Source organism: Vicia villosa, linkage group LG4, assembly GCF_029867415.1.
Source record: "Vicia villosa cultivar HV-30 ecotype Madison, WI linkage group LG4, Vvil1.0, whole genome shotgun sequence".
Classification (NCBI taxonomy): Eukaryota; Viridiplantae; Streptophyta; class Magnoliopsida; order Fabales; family Fabaceae; genus Vicia; species Vicia villosa.
The window spans coordinates 150,022,283-150,044,104 of record NC_081183.1 but is presented as its reverse complement, the minus strand read 5'-3'; the positions used below and the strand labels follow the sequence as shown (position 1 = coordinate 150,044,104).

Sequence of the window (21,822 nt, the reverse complement as noted above, 5' to 3'; positions counted from 1 at the left end):
TTTATAAAAGGAAGGAAACGATATCTAGTTGTTGCAAATCATTAAGGTGATGTCATATTCACTAGTGACTTAATTTTGAGTTGAGTTAATTATTTAGACAAATGTGCTAAGCGATTATCTAAGTCATAATTTTGTCTCTAGCAATTTTGACAATTCCTAATTTATATAGAACAACTTTAATATGTTTTTGAAGATATTTTCTTTGGTAAAAAATGGTTTGAAAATAGATTTTATTATGTGTGTGCTTTAGCTATGCGCTTTTACGATAAATCTCTTTTGCTTTACAATTTGATCACTCACTACTAAATTAGGAGGTACCACATTACTTCAAGACTTTGTCAGGTCATTTCTCTTTGGTGGATATTTGCTTGAGTAGCTTGAGATGGAGATTTATTTATATTCCATTTAATTGCCATCATCTAATAGCCAAGTCCATCAAAACCTAATGAATATGTTTGCTTCTTTATCCGCTTAACTGTTCATGCTTGACTTATCATTAGTTGTCATCATCAAAATTTGATGTCCTTGTTAAAAGCATAGTTGAAAAAGATGGGTAATACTTGAGGGATGAATTAGGTAGCTCAATCCCAAATGGATCTAACCAAAAAAAATGTCAAAGATGCAAGTTATGTTGGTAATTCAATTATTTATTTTAATTTAATGATACAATTATTGAGTGGTTTGTTTTAAATGAACGTAAATTTATTTATTTATATTCCATTTAATTGCCATCATCTAATAGTCAAGTCCATCAAAACCTAATGAATATGTTTGCTTCTTTATCCGCTTAACTGTTCATGCTTGACTTATCATTAGTTGTCATCATCAAAATTTGATGTCCTTGTTAAAAGCATAGTTGAAAAAGATGGGTAATACTTGAGGGATGAATTAGGTAGCTCAACCCCAAATGGATCTAACCAAAAAAAATGTCAAAGATGCAAGTTATGTTGGTAATTCAATTATTTATTTTAATTTAATGATACAATTATTGAGTGGTTTGTTTTAAATGAACGTAAATTGCCTTTGTAAAAATGAATGTTACAGGGCAAGGATAATATGCAAAGACAAATAAGGGTTTTTAGCTCAATGTTCTAAAGTGGGTGGCAAACATGTTATCCAAGTATCTTATAGTGTGTGTGTGTGTGAGAGAGAGATAGAGAGAGATGTGATAAAAATGTTTTTAGAAATGTTGAACAAATATAATAATTTCTAAGATGATTTTAAAATAGGAATAGAAGAAGAAGAAATGGTAGAAAATATCATAAATATAAAAGCAACAAAATAAAAATACAAGAGACAATGGAGGAACAAACCAAATTTATCCTGGTTCAGCCTAAAATTATGAGGCCTATGTCATGTCCAGAAGGATCATGCCTTGACACTTTTTCACTATCAAAGAGATTTTATTTAAACTCGATATTCAGGCCGTAAGATCGAATAATCAGAGAACCAATCTCATCTTTCACTAGTGGGGACCCCAATTAAAGCTAGAGAAAATTTTTGTATGGATTGGTCCAATACAAGAATTTTTTGCATTTAACAGGATTCGAACATGCGACCTTGAGAAAACCACGTTTTAAGGTTTCAAACTTTCACCACCAAGCCAACTCCCGGGAGTTACTATCACATGATTAATAACACATTATCATCTCATAACCTTCTTATACTCAGCTTTTATCTCAAGTTTAACTTGTAACCTCTATACTTTATCAAAATTGAATAGTTTAAGGTGAAAAATACAAAATAATGAGTTATTCAGATTTCTTGCATGTTTTTAATAGAACACAAAACCTCCTTTTATAGTAGAGGATTTAGATCAATTTGAAAATTGTGCATAATTCAAATCGGATTCATAATCAATTAAGATGAAACCATTATTGATTATGCACTTGCAAATAAGGAAAATTTTGCTACATCTGAACCATGATTAATTACCAGATATTCCTTATAGATTACTAAATGATTTTTGTCTCATAATCAATTTCACAACTACCATAGTTAATTATAGGCTAAAATTTTCTTCATAGTCTATTAAAAATATTTCATAATCGATTATGCTTGATTTAAGAGGATTAGGCTAATTCCAAAGTGTTTTTAGAAAAGTTTAAAATAGATGAAGTTCAAAACAAAAATATTTTGCGAGTGTGTTTAAGATTTTAGTACTTGGTGAGTAACAAACTTATTTTATATAATAGATCTTAGAAAGATATGAACTCGAGTTCTAAATCAGATGACAAGCATTTAGTAGATAATTGTGTTTCTTGGTGTTGTTCTTTTGTTTTTGATCATTTAAGCCAATCATCACAAACTTTTCGATTTTTAATTTAAGTTAATATTTCTTTTTTATATGTTGATAATGTTCTTAATATCTTACTTTGTTCCTTTTTGGCAACATCAAAACTTGTTAAGCACATATAACCACAAAGCACACATTTCAATGAAAGACTTGACTGAGAATCCACACATGTGTGGTTCTATGTGATATGCATGTTAAATTCTTATGAGGTTTTGATGATGACGAGTGAACAAGGAAAAGTTAATCATAAGCATCATCGGACAAAAACCTATAAGAAAATCAAAATTGATCAACTTATAATATTGAGATCAAAAAAGACAAATCAATTTCAAAGATCACCTACTGAAGATGTGAAAGCTCATCAGATCTTGCGCTTAAGTATTTATATTTTAGATCAATTATATGTAAAAAAAAAGTAATAGTAAGTCTTGAAGTATTAAAATGATGCACCCGCACACTAAAACCACTTCAATTTTTTCATTTATTATGCATTTCTTCTAAAAACCATTCATGGTCAATGCTTAATTGATTATGAAACAATTTTGACCAATTAAAAAAAGTTAAACCGGTTGTCTAATCAATTAAAGCTTTCTTCTAATCGTTTAAGTAGATTTCTCCAAAGCAAGTGTATTTAACGGTACTATTACAAAAGGGGACAAGAATTCTCTACCTTTATGGAGGGAAAGGTAGAGTAACTTTAGGCAAAAAAATGAATAAGACAAATAAAATATGATATTAATTTTGGAGGGAAAAAGATGTGAGAGAAAGTAAATCATGAGAGAGATAGAGAGAAAGTTAGAGAAAGGTAGATTGTTGAAAGTTAGAGAATCCAATCCCTACAAAAGGATACTAAGAGAAAAATTTATCCGAATCAAGTATCACTTATGCTCTCGGTAGCATCAGATAATGTTATGTGCTTGTTTTTAAAATATGACATGATAGGTTGAAGTTTTTCTTACCACATTAGTATATATCTTTTATACTAAAAGGCAAGAGGAATGTCCTTGTGAAGTTTTGTTATTTAAAAGAGAAACATATGAACTCTTGTGAATATATAATATGAATGTTCTTGATTTAATTTGTCTTTTTTAGTGGTTATTAAATACACCACTAACTTTGACCGTGAAGGTCAAAATACCAACAATTAAGCAATCATTCACGGATCCTCCATCAACATTATGAATATGAATTCTTTGAAGGATAAGAGGAAGTCTTCCTTGAAGAATGACCGATCTTACTAAAAGCACTTTGCCATACACGCCTTGTGCTTGGGGGCAGTGTAAATGTCATTGTTTTCTCCTTAAAGAATTTCGCCACAATATGCCTAATGCTTCAGGGACTGTGCACCGGTATGTTTATACTGGTATGTATCTATGTATCATACATAAGAGTTCAGATAATATTCTGAACAGACAGGGGAGTTAATGACAATAAATGTGCGTTTGACTTTTTAACTACTATTGGTAAAGAATTTTATCTCCACGCGACACGTGCTTGAGGGACTATGTATATATGTGTGACTTCTCATTAGGACTCAAAATAGCATTTCTCCATAAACGACGTCATTATTTTTTTTACTAGAGCAAAAGTTGAAAGATAGACTGAAGATGGCCATCGTAGAAAGGCTTTTGGAATGGTGGTAGATGTCTATGGTGATCACATAGAAGAGATACCTACAACGTTAACACTCTGAGCTCAAGTCACTAAAATGAAGGAGGTGAAACTTGCAAGTCCGAGTGTGAATAAAAACTTAGGTGGGACTCAGAATCATACTTATATAAGGGTGACGGTTAAAACCGTTATCGGTTGATTCGACGTGAGAAGCAGAAGATCGTTGGATGAGCATCAACAATTAGGATAAAATTGGAGCTCTGCTTCAATGCGTTACTTCGATTTTTTTACTCATGTGCCACAAAAATGAAACAAAAATACCAATATGCCATGAAATGAAAAAAAAATACCAATTTGCCACACTTTCCTTTGGGGTCCGTCCAGGGGTTGGCCGGACTGATGAAGCACTTTTTTCTCCTGTTGGGGTCCGGCCAGGGGTTGGTTGGACTCTAACTAGTCCGGTTTATTTATTTATTTTTTTAATTGATTTAAATGTTTTATTAATTATAATAAATGTTTTTTATTAGTTATAATAATTAAAATATAATTAAAAATGTAAAAAATATTATAATAAATAAAAAAATAAATTTTTTATTATAAATAATGATTAAAATACAATAAAATATAATAAAAAACATTATAATATAATAAAAAATATTATTTGCCAATAAATTTTTTTTAATTGAATTTAAGGATTTATTAATTATAAAAATTGTTTTTTTATTATAATTAATGATTAAAATATAATAAAAAATTAAAAAAAATGCTATTTTAATTATTAAAAATATGAGTAAGTCACGGGTTGGACGAACATGTGTAGGTTCGGCCAATAGATGGACGAGCATGTGTAGGTTCGGCCAATAGATGGACGAGAACATATATTTTATTTTTATTTTTTTTGCCTATAAGTAAGGTTGTACAGCCACATTGCCTATAAGTAAGATCTTTCAAGTGACGATTCTCCACAAAGGAAACCTCCACCAAACAATGATCAACCGTTACGTAGGGGTACGAGACCAAAGATACCCAAAAAATGTCTCACTGGGGGACATATGGTCCAACCAAAAAAGAAAAATAGGCTTTTTTTCCTTGTACCCGTTTATGTATTGAATAAAATAAATATTGGCTTTTTTATTATATTTTAATCATTAATTATAATAAAAAAATAATTTTTATAACTAATAAATCCTTAAATTCAATTAAAAAAATTTATTGCCAAATAATTTTTTTTATTATATTATAATGTTTTTTATTATATTTTATTGTATTTTAATCATTATTTATAATAAAAAAAATTATTTTTTTATTTATTATAATATTTTTTACATTTTTAATTATATTTTAATCATTATAACTAATAAAAAACATTTATTATAATTAATAAAACATTTAAATCAATTAAAAAAAATTTAAAAAAAAAACGGACTAGTTAGAGTCCAACCAACCCCTGGCCGGACCTCAACAGGAGAAAAAAGTGCTTCATCAGTCCGGTTAACCCCTGGACGGACCCCAAAGGAAAGTGTAGTAAACTGGTAGGGGTGTGCAAAAAAACCAATACCCATAAACCAATTTACTATCCAAATAAAACCAAAATATAAAGCCCAACCCAATTCTATATTTTAAAATTGGTGGCCCATTTAATAAATATTAAAAAAAACCGGTACCCATATTTTGAAAGTGGATCAGTTTATGGGTACCCACATTTTATTTCAATTTCAATTCTTTCTCCCAGTCGCAAAACGTTGTTCTTCCGCTCCTTCAACTTCAAAACCCTAATCCCAAAATTAACAAAATTGCTCTTCAAATTTAACAAAATCGTCCAAATCACAGTTATGGTTTCTAAAATAGGAATAGAGTCAACGAAATCCTTCTTCAAATCTTCAATCGACCGAGTTCATCTTCAATCGGAGAATCCAAGTAATTTTTTTAAGCTTTATTTTGTTTCTTATTAGTAGTAGATGATGTGAAATGAGAATGAGAATCGTGATGTTGAAGTAAAATACGTGAACTGAATTGAATTTGATTTTGTGTTTTCTTGTTTGTTTTGAATTTGATTGTGTTTTCTTATTTGTTTAGCTGGTTTAGGGTTGCTTATGGTTGTGTAATTTTTTTCTGGTTTAACTATAGGGTAATCTTTGCGGTGAACTTGTCCTTTTTTGTACAAAGAAGTGCCTTATCATCTATTTGGATGTCTGTATTTTGGGTTTAAGTTGAGGATTTTATTATTTTTCTTTGTGGGTTGCTTTTATGTTGAAGTTTGGATGCAAATTTGAACATTTTATTAATCTCTAATTGGTGTCATATTTGTATTTTTGAAGCTCTTGCTGATTCATGTTAAAATGAAAGGAGTGTTTTGTTTAATTTTGATGAGTTTACTAATCAATGGTGAATTTGTGGATTAAAAAACTAGACTTTTCATGATACACGCAATTATGATAAACTTTGTAGAATGAACAAATGAGAAAATCTGGTTGAAAGAGAGAGACCAAAGCTGTCCATGTCTTTTGAGCTGTTCTCCTCCATTGATAAGGATATCTTGCTCCTGTCACCCTTGAATGAAGTGGGAATACAAAAAGACCACTTTTTTTGTTTTTCTTCTTCTTATTGTTATCACTAACAATCATCTTTTTCAATTTTGTTGATTGAATCCTTAGTCTTGGCCATGAGAATTCAACTGACATTGATTTCGCTCCTCTTTTCTCCGAAGAGCCAACCATTGCTTCCACTGCTTCACTTTCGTAGTCATAAACTGTGAGAAGCTTCTTACAAGATTGAAATGGATATGAATCTGCTACAAGTTTGAAAGTCGATGTTCTATTTGCTGTGAAAACCATGAAATAATCATTTTCAGAAATGTTGAGAAACTTCATTATCCTTCTCCTCATTGAAGACTTAAATTCTGACTCATTTCCTCCATGAAGCAATAAAGTCTTCAAATTTCCTGTTTTGTAGGAGATACTAAAAAAGGGTATATCAGAATATTGCAGTGAAGATTGAGGTGCTGAAGTTGAAGGAGAAGAAAGTTGAGTTTTTGAAGCATCGTGTTGTTGACGTTGAAAGTAAGAGAAAAGACCAATACCAATATAATCAAGACAAGATTGATTTAAGAAAGAAAGATGATAATACTATTTGGCTCTCAAATTGTCCATTTTCTCAGTCTCCGAGAATTGAGGGTAAACTTTGTTAAATTCATTGTATGATTCATGAAGGGATATTCATGGTTTGTGAATTGTGTTTGGAAAAATAGAGGACGATGTCGTTGCTGCAAAGGTTTGTCGACACTGCGAAGAACTGTTTCTGGGTTTGGTAACCGTGTTGTTGCTTTGAGAAATTAGTGAAGAATTGATGAACAATAAGTTTGGACAGCAACCTTGAGATGTTTGAGAGACCTCTTTTTTGTTAAGTGCTGTATGCATTTTCGATTTTTGTTGTTTGCACTCAATGACAATTCTTGTTTTTATATACCAGTTTGACTGTTTTTTTCTTTTGGATTTATTGATACTTTCTCTGTGAGAAACTTACATAGAGAATATTACAAGAAATCTTTGTTGGTGTTAGTTTATTCATAAATAAATAAGTGGCTTAAAATATGTTTATTAAGTCTTTATATATCATAGTTATGTGTTTGGTTGTGAGTGGCTGTTACTGAATTGTACGAACATGTTGACGAGGTCACGTAACACAATTTGGACCATGTCTTTTATAGTTTGTTTGTTGAATTGTGAAAATGATATAAAATTGGTTTTTAAACTGGTTTTAAATTGGTTTTTTTATAAAACTGGTTTTAAAACTGGTTTTTTTATAAAATTGGTTTTTTAAAAGAAAATAAAAACTGGTTTTGAGAGAACCGGTTTAAAACCGGTTTTTTTGTTAAAACTGGTTTTTGTGAAAAACCGGTTTAGAACCAAACCAAACCATTTGTAAACCGGTTTTTAAAAAATAAACCGGTTTTAATAAAATAGTTTTAAGATCCAAACCAAACCATATATATGGTTCAATTTGGTTTGGTTATTGATCCATGCACACCCCTATAAACTGGTATTTTTTTTTTCATTTCATGACATATTGGTATTTTTGTTTCATTTTTGTGGCACATGAGTAAAAAAATCCGTTACTTCGATGTAAATGTCTAAATGTTCAACAGTTAAATGTGGCTGGCTGGTATTATTAGACATTTGGTCTGCCTGAATTTAGCTAGTATTATTAGGCATATGGCCTACCTAAAACATAACTCATAGAGAGTGTTTGTAATTACATAATAAAAAAATTATAATTTAATATTTATGTTTTTAATGTATGCATAATTATTATTATATACTCATGTTAAATAGTCTGTGCACTTGTGAGTTGTGATCCATGATTCTCATACATCACTAAAGATGAGAAGTTAATTAATACGACATATATAAATTTGGATTGACATGAGTTTAACAAAATTGTGGTATACTATGATGATATTTATTTCTGTTTGAAATCTATATTTTAGAGTTTAAACTAAATCATGATATCATCATAAGTTTGCCAAATTCACTCGGGCTAAAAACAAATAAAACAATTGACTTTTTGGCAACTGAAATTCGGTACGAAGGTAGAGTGGTAACCTCTTAAAACAATCCATTATTTCACATTTAAATTTTATTATTTTTGTGCACCATTGCACATTTATAGGTATGACAAGAACAAAGTTATAATGGTAAAAAGACAGATTACTACATACATGCAGTTGTCATTGATGTTCCATAACGTGGTAAGTGGAACAGTCCAAAAGAAGTCATATAAAGCTTAACATGTGAAGGAACAAGCTATGTATAATCAAAAAAGTAGATGAAACTTTGGCATGCTGTTTCTTCCACACTCAAAAAGTGATTGTCCTTTTCGGTTTAGTATATTCAAAGCAAGAGTGAACATCACTAAAGATGTCAATTTCGTGTAAAAGGAAAGAAAAATAAGTGAGGCAGAGAAAAGCTGAGAGAGAGATGAATTGAATGCTTGTGTATATTTTTATTAGCTTCCAAATAATACGGCTAGGTATTGTTTTGGACATTAACCATTCCTACATAAACTTACAGTATTATATGGACCCTATTTTAGCACCATATTGGTGAGACATGTGAGTTAGGTCATGTGCATGGTTCAATAAGTTCCATACTATACACATTTATTTGAGGCACAACCTAACAAAAACTTTAGATAATGCAATAACAATTGAGATAGTAATGTGGTTGAATTCAAATACTAGTTAACAAGATCGGGTTAAATACGAACTGATTGTAAGAGGCTGAGTTCAAATTCTGACGGTAACAATTATTAGTCGGACTTTATTTACGTTAGGCCGAAATAACCTGAAATTGCGTAAGTCTTTTGATTTTAATTTTTCATAAATGTTAAAAATTGTGAACTTTGTGGTTTAAACATTGGTCACAACTCACAAACCTTCTAAATAATTATAACCGACAAGACTTGATACATGTTGTCATGTGATGATGTATGTCATGTGTATTATTTATAAGACATGTATGTATGTATGTGAATGAAATAATGAAGGGGTGTTTTATGTATGAGAAGGAAAGTGAAATATGTGTTTTCATGTATAAATGATTTGTCACATACATAGCCAGCTGCTAAAAATCCATTCCCTTGACCTAACTACAAGCCCCACCACCTTTTATCATCAATGTCTTATGAGGTGTAGGAAGCATAGAAAGTAGAAATCCAAGTGACAGATAAACCAGACAACAATTTTTAAATGTTGAATTGAAAGTAAATAATGTTGAATTGAAAGTAAATAATTTGATAATGGTCATAATTCATTGAAACTTATGACCTCCTCTTTTTGTATGCCATATTTTGGGCATTTCATTTATCAAGATTAATGTAAAGTTTGTTGGATTTTAAACCAACTATAAGAAAATGAGAGGTGTTGCTGTATTGAGTTATGAGCAAAAGGTATTGAATAATCATTACAAGCATAAGCCACATATACCTCTTTTATGTGTATTTTCCAAGTAACAAATTGGTTTACTTGTAATTAAGGTTGTCAAAATCGAATTTTTACTTTGACTCGTTTTACTTAGATAAAATCAAAACGTAAAATCTTAGAGTTTACCTCATTTTAAAATTATATTAAATTTATATATACGACATATATATATACTTATAAAATATTCTAAATACATTAATTATTTAAAATTGTAACTTAATTATAAAGAATAGTATATCATCATAATAAAGTGTAATATTCACAATCTTATATCAAACTACATAAATTGTCCACCAAATCATAAAAAGTAACATCCAAAAGATTATCAAAAAATAATAGTTTCATAAGTTTTTCAAGTTTAAAAAAACAATTTTTTTTTATCTTCATCTTCAACTTAATCAAAAATTCAATCCTTCTACAACATCATCTTTATTAGAGCATTCATATTCAACTTGAATAAATTCATCTTCAAATGTTAAAGAATCTTTAATATATTATAACCAAGATATGATTATGAATAAAATTAAAAATTTATAGAGAAAATTTTATGGGTAAAAATATAAACGTGATTTATAAATTTTAACCAAAAATAAAATAAGGTCAAAGAGTAAAATCCAACGATTTTACATGATTTTACACGATTTTATATGATTTCACTGATTTCAGAATGATTTAAATCACTTAAAATCGTTCCAGAATACAATTTTACATAAAAAGGTTTTTACCTACGATTTAACACGAAATGCAGACCTAAAAACGTGAAATCTATAGAGTTTAGATTTTAAATCGAGATTTTAACAACCTTGCTTGTAACGCAAGTAAACTAATAGACATAGTTAATTAAACTAGCTAACTTCTAATTTAGCCAACAAACTTGTAACAAATTCAACAATTTAACTAACTAATTTTACTTTGTTGATTACAACTAAATAAACATGTTGTTATGTTGTATAGTATTCCACAATCAATTTTTTGTTCACTTGGTCTATTAGAAAATGAAACTTTATTACACTTTTCATAAAAGACGGGATATTTTACTACGTTTATGAAAGATTAATTGTCAATCTTTAACTCGTTTATTAATTATTGTCATCAATTTGCTTGACATGTTGCTAGTGATCCTACAACATATTTATCTTCAATGCTAAAATAGCCGAAGGGAATACAATACAACTCAAAATGCAAAAGAGATACAAAACACGACTAATTGAATGATAAATAAATTATAAATAACCGAACAAACTATCAAAAGAAACAAATGATGTTATACGATAAAGTGATTGCACTTTCATGATCCTCAAGATGGAATCATTGACACCCATAGAGGCAATAATTGGTGTTGAATCCTCATGGAGTAATATTTGTCATCCATAGAGGTGTTCATCTATGATGGATCATCATGGAAGAATCCTTGTTGTCCATAGAGGCAATGACTTATGGTGGATATTCGTCGAGGAATCTTTGTCGTCCGTAGAAACAATCACTTAAGAAGGGATATTTTCTAAGTCGTGTATTTGCATAAAAAACTTGTTCAAAGAATTATAAAAAAAGACTTTTGTACAAGAAAGATTAAGTGAATGGCGTATAAGAACATCAATTCATTGATAAATCCCTAAGGGGTAAAAGGTACAAAATCCCTTGAGGCGCTAATAATCACAAGGGATAAAAAATTAACTAAGCCCCAAGCTAACTGGCCCTCCTCTGGAGCTTTCTTTCTTCTGACACACCCTCTAGAGTCTTCTCCCCTGCTTTGTCTCCTTCAAGCTTAATTTGGGCCCCCTGTCAGGAGTCTTATCCCCTGCCTTGTCTCCTTCATGCTCAATTTGGCCGCCCCTGTCAAGAGGCGACACTTCTTTTTGTTCAACCAACTGGCCATCTCAAGCCATCTTAAAGAGATCCATTTGAATGAGGTCCAGCCCAAGGTAAAGACATGTTATTTTATTCTTTTTCTTCTCAAAGTATTTGTCATAGGTGTCCAATAACTCATACTTAAGTTTGGATAACTCTACGTCCTTCTTCATGGAGTGAAGGGCCTCCTTGAGAGATTCCTTTAAGCTCTTTACTAATGCAGTGAGAACCTGGGCCTCTAGCGACACTATTTTAAGTTTGGAGGTTAAATCATCCTTCTCCTTGACCAGGGTCCTCATTGTCTCATGACCTTGGCAAGAAATCCTTGCCAACTGGAAGCTGGGACTTCTCATTGTTCGGGTGTGGTTTTCTTGTTGTGCTTGCGCCATCAACAACCTCGCCAGTAGGTGATTCTCCATTAAGTCAGATAACTTAGTGGGTATTGTGCTACGGATGGCCTTATAATCTCCAAGAAAATCTTTAGGAAATGGGAGGTAGGCTCTAGTAAACTGGAAGGGTTTGAATGTTGGATAAATCCACATCAAAGACTAAGGGGTGGGTCATTCCTTACCAACAAAGAGCGACTGTCATCCCTACCCTCTTTAGGGATTACTATTTTATCATCTGATAAAAGTCCTACGTTGTTTTTGGGTCTTAAAGGGGTGGGGATCGTTGGGGACATGCTCTATAGTATGTCGTTTGTAACCTCTTACCATAAGGTCTCCCTGGCGACTCTTACAATTATTTTTCATTTAGCGATCAACCCTTATCTTAGCCATGTGTTCCTTCCTTTCATATAAGGGAATATAAGAAAAGAACATCCTAATGCGGGGAGAATTTCTAATTGTCGTCATATGATTTTGAATGCCCTAATCACGCTTTAGCCATTGGGCGTAATCTAGGAAGGATCAATGTTTGTTGTAGCTAGAGACTCAACCTCAAATAGTGTAAATGGGATTAAAACCCCTAAATCGTGAATGCCATGGAATTATAGATAGAAATAGAGGGTGGGAGAGTCATCCAAGACCATCTTAGTCCTTTCTTGTTCAGAGAAGTCCTCTAAAATATCATCTTCTTCATTTCCAATGTTGGAGAGTCCAAATTGTCGTTGAAAGGCAACAATCTCATCCTTTCTAAAGTACAAGAACAAGAAATCTTCAAAGCTTGAATATTTAACATCCATAAACGCCATTAGTTGCAGAGAGTTATCGGTAATGAACGAGAAGAGAAAGAGAGTCACTGTAAAAATTATTAATATTTTCATAACTCCTAAACACCTAAATCTATAATTGGTGGCATTATACATTCATTACCTAACATTTACAAGTCTTATCTCCTTATCGCTCTCATATAAGCCCTAAAAATCGCCATTGAAAGATAAGGATAATGAAAGAGTGGCAGACTCATACGTGTAAATGAGATCAAGAGCTTGAGTTTGGAAAAATTGGAAAACATGGATGCTCTGCACTTGAAGAACTCTAAGAGGATAAATGGAAGCTTGAGAGAAGAAGATATGTAAAAAGGTTTAATGGTAAGAACTGAACCCCTTTTATATGGATGGGAAGTCCATCCTTAGGGGTAATCAACGACCTCTTACTAGTCATCCGAATAGTTGAAAAAAGATTTCCCATTCCCCACATCCTTACCTTCACCATTAGCACCTATGGTTCATAATCAAAACATGAAGTTTCTTATGCTACATTTACCTTTTCTTCATTGTTTTGAGTCACTTTCCCTTTCCTTAACCAATATTCATCTGCATAGTACCCAAACTTCTCTCAATACCCAAACTTGTCTCGATTATAGAATTGAACCTTTATTCTATTAAAATACTTTTTCATAGATATGTTTTAATCTTTCCTAGATTCTGACATCTCTTCTTGTTTGGCTTTCCTTTTCCGATGGTTTTTCTCCTTGCTCTTTTTTCCATTTTCTCATGTTAGTTTCATTCTTCTTGAACTAGCAAGGAGTGCTTTTTTTTCTTATTTACCTTTGTTTATGCTTCGACGGGTGGACTCTAGTGTGCTTAATAGATCTTAAATCTTAATTTCACTCACTACTTTTGTTTCTTTGATTGTCACCATTATGTTATCAAAGTCAATGGTTAGTGGTCACAACACCTTAATTACAACTTCTTGTGTCATGGCATCTACATGATTATTCATTTTATTAGTAAGAATCGTCAATCTTATGAAGTAGTCAACCACCTTCTCATCATTCTTCATTTCTATTAAACTAGTATTATCTTCTCAAGGCCTGAAACTTCACTTTCTTGAATTTTACATCTCATTCGTAGCTTTTCGATAAGATATCTCAAGCATTCTTGAAACTTATTGATTCTATAATTTTTTTTCAAACACCTTTGCATCAACACATTGGTAAATGAGAAAGAAAAATTTGTTATTCTTTGTCTCCATATCCTTGGGAGTATTCTTTTGAGCATATGATGGAGTTGTGGGAGAGAACTTGAAATTTATTGATTCTACAATTTTTTTCAAACACCTTTGCATCAACACATTGGTAAGTGAGAAAGAAAATTTTGTTATCCTTTGTCTCCATATCCTTGGGAGTATTCTTTTGAGCATATGATGGAGTTGTGGGAGAGAACGCACACTTTTGGTCACTTGTTCTTACACATTGATCATAGTGGTGAACGTTGGGAGTGTCAATAAATTAAACGTCTAGGATTCAAGAGACTTTGACTTCATATATCCAAACCAAAATCTTAAGATATTGTTTTAGTTTGGAGGGAATGGTTAGGAGGAGTTAAGAAATAGAAGGATTCCTTGTTTAAGGGAACTCAAAAATTATATTGTAAGAGTTATTTAGACGATTTTGGAGAACTAAGATAAATTACTAAAATATAATTAAGTTATATTATTTCTAAAATTAAAGAAATATGTTAAGATAAATATTTATTTATCATTACATACAAAATTATTCTTTTTTCGATAGAGATTGCTGTATTGAAGTAAAATAAGATAGATTGCGGTATTGAATTATAACTACAATAAATTAAATTATCGTTAGAAGCACAATCCACCTTCTACAGGTGTGTTTTCCAACTAACAAGCTGGTTTACTTATAATGCAAAAAAAACCATTAGAAATAGTAGGTACACAAAATAACTTCTAACCTAACCAAGAAACTTCTAACCAAATCAACTACTAGAAAGTAACTAACTTTACCTAGTTTGAATTACAACTAACAAATTTAGTTAGAATTACAACTATCAAAATTAGTTAGAATTACAACTGACAAATCTAGGTTTAAGTTTTAGACTCAAAGTTCAATTTGTTTCAGTATGAAATACATAGATACTAGACACGCTTTGAAAAATTAGTATAAATATTTATTTTTCTTAAAGTGTTTACACCCTAAATGAAACACATAATAGATAGTAGAAGACGTAGCAAGCATATGCATGGATTGGGAACCCCTAATATAAGTCCCAATTGTGAAGAAAAGGATGCCATCTCTCACGAATGTCAAAAATTTAACTTTATATTAAACCACCTTTAACGTTTTCGACCCAAATGGTTGTTTGATCTTTTATTCAACTCAGTTATAAGAAGAAGAAAAAAAGGTCAATAATGGTAAACGTAAAAGAACAAAGATAATCATTACTGAAAAGCGCCCATTCATCTATTTTTGGAGAGCAGCGCAGTATCTTCAAATTCCAGTAAGAGAATAAAAATCTTTGTACCATCTCCTACTAAAAAATCACCCATGTCTTTAAATTTGAAATTATACTTTCCGAAGATAAAAATTGTGGATTCCAAAAGTATACTCCCTCCATGAATGCAAAAAGTTAAAATTTGCTTATAAATAGTTATAAATAGGAATAGGAATGGAGGGAGTACTTCCTAAGTGATTTGGACGCTTGAAAAGGAATAGCCTATTAACTCAGTGAACAGTATCACTATCAATCAAATAAGAAGACATTACCTTAAACTATGCAATGATTATTAAGAACATAGATTGCCGCCATAAAATGCAACATCAGAGTTTAATTTGAAAACACCAACCCACTCATAAACCATTTTCTGGCAAATTTCAAAAGTAAACCAAAAAAAACCTATCTAATATCCGATCAAATACCGTAAGATGCCACAAAAATGAATAGCTGCCGTTAAAACAAGGCCCAATTATGCTTAAATTTGATGTCCAGACTCCAAGAGTAGAGTGAGACTAACTGCATCAGATCCTGGGCCAGAGAATTGAATTGGACCTACAGAGAAAATACCATGAAAACCAAACTTATTACATAATGAGGGTGAACTCATTCTAGCACACACACTAAACTAAACTGTCAATTTAAACAAAGCAAAAATAACATGACTTTCTTTAAGTGAAGACAGACAAAACAAAAGGTTAAAAACCAGTTGGTGCATACCTGGACTGATGTAGCAATTCTTCAGGGCCCATTCATCACGCACAGAGGCAAACTTTTTGAAAGGTTCCCCTGAACAATACAACATGGAATATAGTGAGTATAGGGGATAGTTACAAGTCACCGCTTTAGTGAGGCATCAAGCAGAAAAAACAAGGGATTAAGGATATACCTTCAAGTTCAACCATTGCCTTCTTGATCACAGGCTTAAATTTACCTGCAGAGAAAATTACATATTCATATACAGCAAAACAATGAAAACGGCATTCATATAAAATTATAATACAACATGCTAAAACTTTATAAAATTTTCGAGTAACGAGAAATTATCAAAAAAAGAACAAAGTGAGGGAATGAATGATTGTCTAAAGAAATTTATACATTAAAATGCATTTGATTAACAATCAGAGTTATATAACACCGGATCTAAGTTGCTACAATATTGTAACAAAATACTGTTGCATGGAATCTAATTTAGTGAAAAAGTATTGAGGCAAAGCAAAGCTCATGTAGATCAAATTGTGTACCATGTCTCCTCTCTACATCCATGAGTGAGGTGAGTGCAGTTCCACCAACTGTCCACTCTTCTACTGGAGCACATAAATTTCCAACCTAATCAAAGTATCATAGCAAAATCAATCAAATTATGAGTTCATTATATATGAAAATAACAATATGAAATTGCAATTAATTATGATTATCTAGAAGAAAATTTTAAGTTGATAAAGAAAAGATAAAGGCATAAATAAGAGCACAAACCGATGATATTAATCCAGTTTTGCCACTATGAAGGAGGGCTCCAGCACCATAACCAAGAGCATAGCAATAATTAGCATCAAAATTTGTTGGCAACCCACATCTTCCTTCATAACTGCATATTTTAAACAAATCCGGGTAACTACAAGCTCTAACATATGAAGTCAAACTGGCAAAGAACATACATACCATGCATGGGAGCAGAATACAAGTTAATGGTGTTATAAAAAACTATGTATCTATAACATTTGTTTGAATCATATAAATGTTTAATACAGTTTACAACATGGAATAATAATATTAAATTAGATAAATTACCCAAAAAAGTGAGACTGGCCTTTGAATTCTCCTTTATACTTTCCTTCTTGCTTTCTCTTTCCCAACTCAGTTTCAGCCATTTCAATAAGCATTTTCTCTGTTTCAATTTTGGCAACCTAAATGTGAACATACCAATGTTAACAATCATACTGATTCAGAATCAGATTGCATAAAGGAGGCAAATAAACACAAAATATAGTGCTATGCAATTTTAGGTACCTGAACATTTCCATGTGGATCTCTTTCAAGCAACAATTGTTCTTGGATTGCTTGAGGTAAAAAGTCAAAAAGCTCCAATGACTGATCAGTGAGTTTCTTCTTCCACAAACCAGCCTCATCTACGGTATCATTAGCAAGAATTTCATTGAGTTCTGCAATCAGATGCTGGACCTGCAAATAGAACAATAGCATGTACAAATGAGTTTATAAATAAATTTTGATACTGATTGTACAATGAGGAACCAACAATACATAATTGCAAGTCCTTATGAGTGAAAATTGTGATGCAGAGTGATAGGCACCTCGGGAATGAAATCAATAAGACCTTCAGGGATAAGAATGACCCCGTAGTTATAATTAACTTCAGCTCTTTTACAGATAACATCGACAATATAGTCTGTGACATTTTTCAATGTCAGCTTCTTTGCAGCCACCTGCAATACATAGATACAGTTCAAAAATTGATAAAAAAAAGCTCCTGGCCAATTAAAAAACTTCAACCCCAACATAAACATGGAAGCATTTTGAAATTTTTTTATTTCAAACCTCTTCTCCAATAATAGTAATGTTTGGATGAGTTTGTAGAGCACATTCCAGCGTAATGTGGGAAGCTGCACGCCCCATAAGCCGCACGACTGCAAACAAAGAGGACAATTAGCTGGTGACAAATATGATGCCTAACATCCTCCATATGAATTGAAGATTTGAAGCATCGTTTGACTTAGGATAAGTAACATATCATTAAGGAATTTAATATAGAAAGCTCCGAGAAGTACAGAACCATTTTCTATCACTCCAATGTTGAGGTGATGGCATGGTTGATATTCATTTTAAGACAAGATAAAGTGCCATGAAATTAGATAAACCCTTCAGCAGCACAAAACATGGGTAGTATTACTACTGAGAAGAGTTGATTCAAAAGTAGAAAAATAACATTACAAGAGAAATGTTCATAGCACAAATCACAAGGGCGTGGATGCATCATTTCTCACTAAATAACATTACAAGAGAAATGTTCATATCACAAATCACAAGGGCATGGATCCATCATTTCTCGCTAAAAACTAGAATGACTGATAAAGTACAAATGAAGAGGGGAACTAGTGAAGATAAGGATAGCCATCTGTAACCATCCTGTCAATATTTTGCCTTAATATAAGCAAAGGGTGAAGAAAATGGAAAATATTAGTAATAAGTAGTTTGTAAGCCCTAAACCCATTTATGCATTGGAATAGGGTTTTGTCATCTTAACGGTTATTCTGGCAAATCTTAGACAAAACAATAGAAAAAATGAACTTTGGGCTTTGATATGATACAATTAGACCAAACTAAAGCAGCAGGTCCGAGGGGTAAAATGTTTAAAAAGTAAAGCATTCCATAATGTCAGAAGCAACAGAAGTAGCATATATTATGGGATATTAACAGCAAGCTTTGTCTGAGGAAAACGGAGATGCATTAAACATTGATATGTGCAACCTTGCATAGTCTTTAGTTTTTAATTGTTGTAACAAATAAAAGAGTTTATCAACTTCATGTACTCACAATGATAATATTTTCCAGTTGATCGGGCATCTATCATAACATTTCCAATCATTTCTGCATATATCTGAATCAAATTAACATGAAAAAATGAAAAAAGTCAGATCATGAAGTCATGTGAACATGCAACACACTAAGCAAATGGAAAAAATGCATTGCTAAAACTAATATTTAGGAATATTTCTGGGAGAAATTATTAAATAAATTATTAACATCATAATGACACTGCAATAACTTATAACCAAACACGAGAAGAGTGGTAGAAAAAGCCATGACAATTCAAAGTTTTTTTTTTAAAAAACACTTCAAAATAGATTATGATGGTTAGAGAACAGAATATTTCATGAAATCTTTACTGCAGGAGAAACTGCAATGCACATGCACCTGATTCTTTCAAAAGAATACTAATATACTTCATATTTTCATTTACAACGGATGCAAATGAAAAATGGGTTCTTACATTACATCTATTCCTTTGCAAATTATAGGTGTGATCAAAAGACAAAACTACACATTTGAAATGTTTAAGTATGGACTAGACTTAAACATGCAAAATAAAGAGTGAAATGTGTATCTCCATTCACCTTGCAAGCAGTATCAAACCCAAAGCTTGTGGGGACTTCTTTACTTTTCAGATCACCATCAATGGTTTTGGGGCATCCAAGCACCTGTGTTTTTAAATTTTTGCTTCTGCACAGATCCAAATTAAAGTATGAGAAAAACATTAAATTTTCATAAAATAAATAGAACAAATTTCCATTAAAAGTAATATTTCAACTAAAATACATGACAAACAGTGGTCAAAACATCGATGAATATAAATTACAAACCAACATGAAAAGTTAGGTTTTACAAAAAATAAAACTATAAGACAAACCTGAAGTTCTCGGCAAGGAGGCATGCATTGGTGTTGGAGTCATCTCCACCAATAACAACAAGCCCATCCAAGTCTAGCTTCTTCACTGTTTCCTCAGCTTGTTTAAACTATATCAAGTAAATTAAAATTACATTTCAAGGATATATAAAAAACAAAGTTATAATAGCTCTAATAGTAAATATGTAGCCTCACGGCCTTTACCTGCTCTGGAGTTTCAATCTTATCCCTCCCACTGCAAATCATGTCAAAACCACCCTGAAAAAAATTATTATCATTATTAACGGTTGCAATTTCCGCCTTCATCGCCCCACCCAAAATCTAAGATTAACTATCAAAAAGCCATGATCATTCTTGCAATGTCAAGATTTACACACAAACACGTCAGGAGTAAGAAAGAGCAATAACCATGTTCATTATAAAATATTAACATGCATGAGCCAAAAATAGAAACGTGTAAAAATCTCAGATCATCTTCGTCCGCATCAAAAGTCGCAATATAAAGAAAGTATACATTACTGCAACAGGTAAAATCTCTTTCAAATATCCTCTTATTAAAACAAAACCTGATTTCACAAATGACAATGCATCAATTAAGTGAAGATATGTATGATATCTATTAGGAAGATCCTAAAGTCCCACATTGGCTAGAGATAGAGCTTTCAAAGAATATATATAGAGGGACACTCCTCACCTTACAAACCGGTTTTGTAAGGATGAGTTAGGTCAAACTCTAATTTTGTAAGGATGAGTTAGGTCAAACTCTAATATGGTATCAGAGCCTATCGATCGGACCATGGGCCGCCCACCATTAATATCCACGCACCAAGCCCAAAGAGTGCTGGGCGTGAGGGGGTGTATTAGGAAGATCCTAAAGTCCCACATTGGCTAGAGATAGAGCTTTCAAAGAATATATATAGAGGGACACTCCTCACCTTACAAACCGGTTTTGTAAGGATGAGTTAGGTCAAACTCTAATAATATCGAATCAAACAATAAAAAAAACTACAATTACATTCCAAAAAACTTGTAATCAAAAAAAGTAAAAAACAAATTACCTGATTTCTATAAGGATAAATATAGTCAGAATTGAGTTCAGTGTATTTGCACTTCATAATACCAGCAGGACCACCTTTGAAACCATACAATGTGCTTCCACTTGCACGTTGTTGAAGATAATCTAAAATACAAAAATCAAAATCAAAACCTACTAAAGACAAATACGTATGAATATCTACATCTATTATCTACAACTATAACGCCACGCTAATAAGTTTCTTAAGGAAATTTCGTAATGCACCGATCAAAAGAAGTTTTGTTTTGTAAATACAAATCATTCTCTTGTTATAGTAATAAATATAATTCTTATATAAGTATATAAGTATACATTGATTGATTGATTGATTTGGATTGAAATTGATCTTTACCATAAATTCCAGATATAACATTGTGACCTCCGGGAGCCTGACCACCGGAAAGAACAACGCCAATCTTCAACTTCCGATGAGGAAGCGCATTGGTTGAATCAGCAGGCACCAAAGCAGCGGAAGGTTGTCCAAACAAAAATGGAAACAGTTTCGCGATCTCATCTGCATGAAGAGATCAACAATAGATCAACAATGAAGAAAGTTAACGACAATAGAAAACCAGATCAAGTACAGATCGAAGTGAAGGAAGAAGAATCACCTGGATTTCCGGCGGCGGAGCTTTTAGGACCGTCGACAATGGCGAACGGTGCTTGGAGAACGGAAGGAAGACGGAGTTTGTGATCAACACGGCTGTTTTGGACTTCGCTGTAGACGGAAGCGAAGCGAGTTGTGACGGTGGGAGTTACGGTTCCGTTAGTTACGATGGAAGCTGGTGCCATAGTTTGTTGAGAGAGTGAGTGTGTGAGAGAGAGTGTTGTTGTTGTTGAGAAGTGGTGTGAAGCGTGAATCTAGATACTGTTTTATTTTTTCAAAGAGATGAGAAAGTAGGTTTGAAAAGGG

The 21,822-nt window shown here is 32.1% G+C and overlaps 2 protein-coding genes across 2 annotated transcripts; both read right to left on the bottom strand.

The window, feature by feature from the left end:
• Window positions 1–5,974: 5,974 nt before the first annotated feature.
• Window positions 5,975–12,927, bottom strand: LOC131598066 (uncharacterized). Its single transcript, XM_058870704.1, has 2 exons — window positions 12,763–12,927; window positions 5,975–7,032 (listed from the first exon to the last, which is right to left on the bottom strand). The coding sequence occupies exons 1-2, from the start codon at window positions 12,925–12,927 to the stop codon at window positions 6,283–6,285; spliced, it is 915 nt and encodes a 304-aa protein (XP_058726687.1). The 3' UTR covers window positions 5,975–6,282.
• A 2,731-nt stretch (window positions 12,928–15,658) lies between these two features.
• Window positions 15,659–21,822, bottom strand: LOC131595478 (pyrophosphate--fructose 6-phosphate 1-phosphotransferase subunit beta-like). Its single transcript, XM_058867829.1, has 16 exons — window positions 21,521–21,822; window positions 21,262–21,423; window positions 20,893–21,014; window positions 20,039–20,092; window positions 19,838–19,944; window positions 19,545–19,650; window positions 18,964–19,027; window positions 17,968–18,056; window positions 17,724–17,855; window positions 17,422–17,592; window positions 17,203–17,318; window positions 16,888–16,999; window positions 16,656–16,740; window positions 16,301–16,345; window positions 16,132–16,200; window positions 15,659–15,966 (listed from the first exon to the last, which is right to left on the bottom strand). The coding sequence occupies exons 1-16, from the start codon at window positions 21,699–21,701 to the stop codon at window positions 15,890–15,892; spliced, it is 1,692 nt and encodes a 563-aa protein (XP_058723812.1). The 5' UTR covers window positions 21,702–21,822; the 3' UTR covers window positions 15,659–15,889.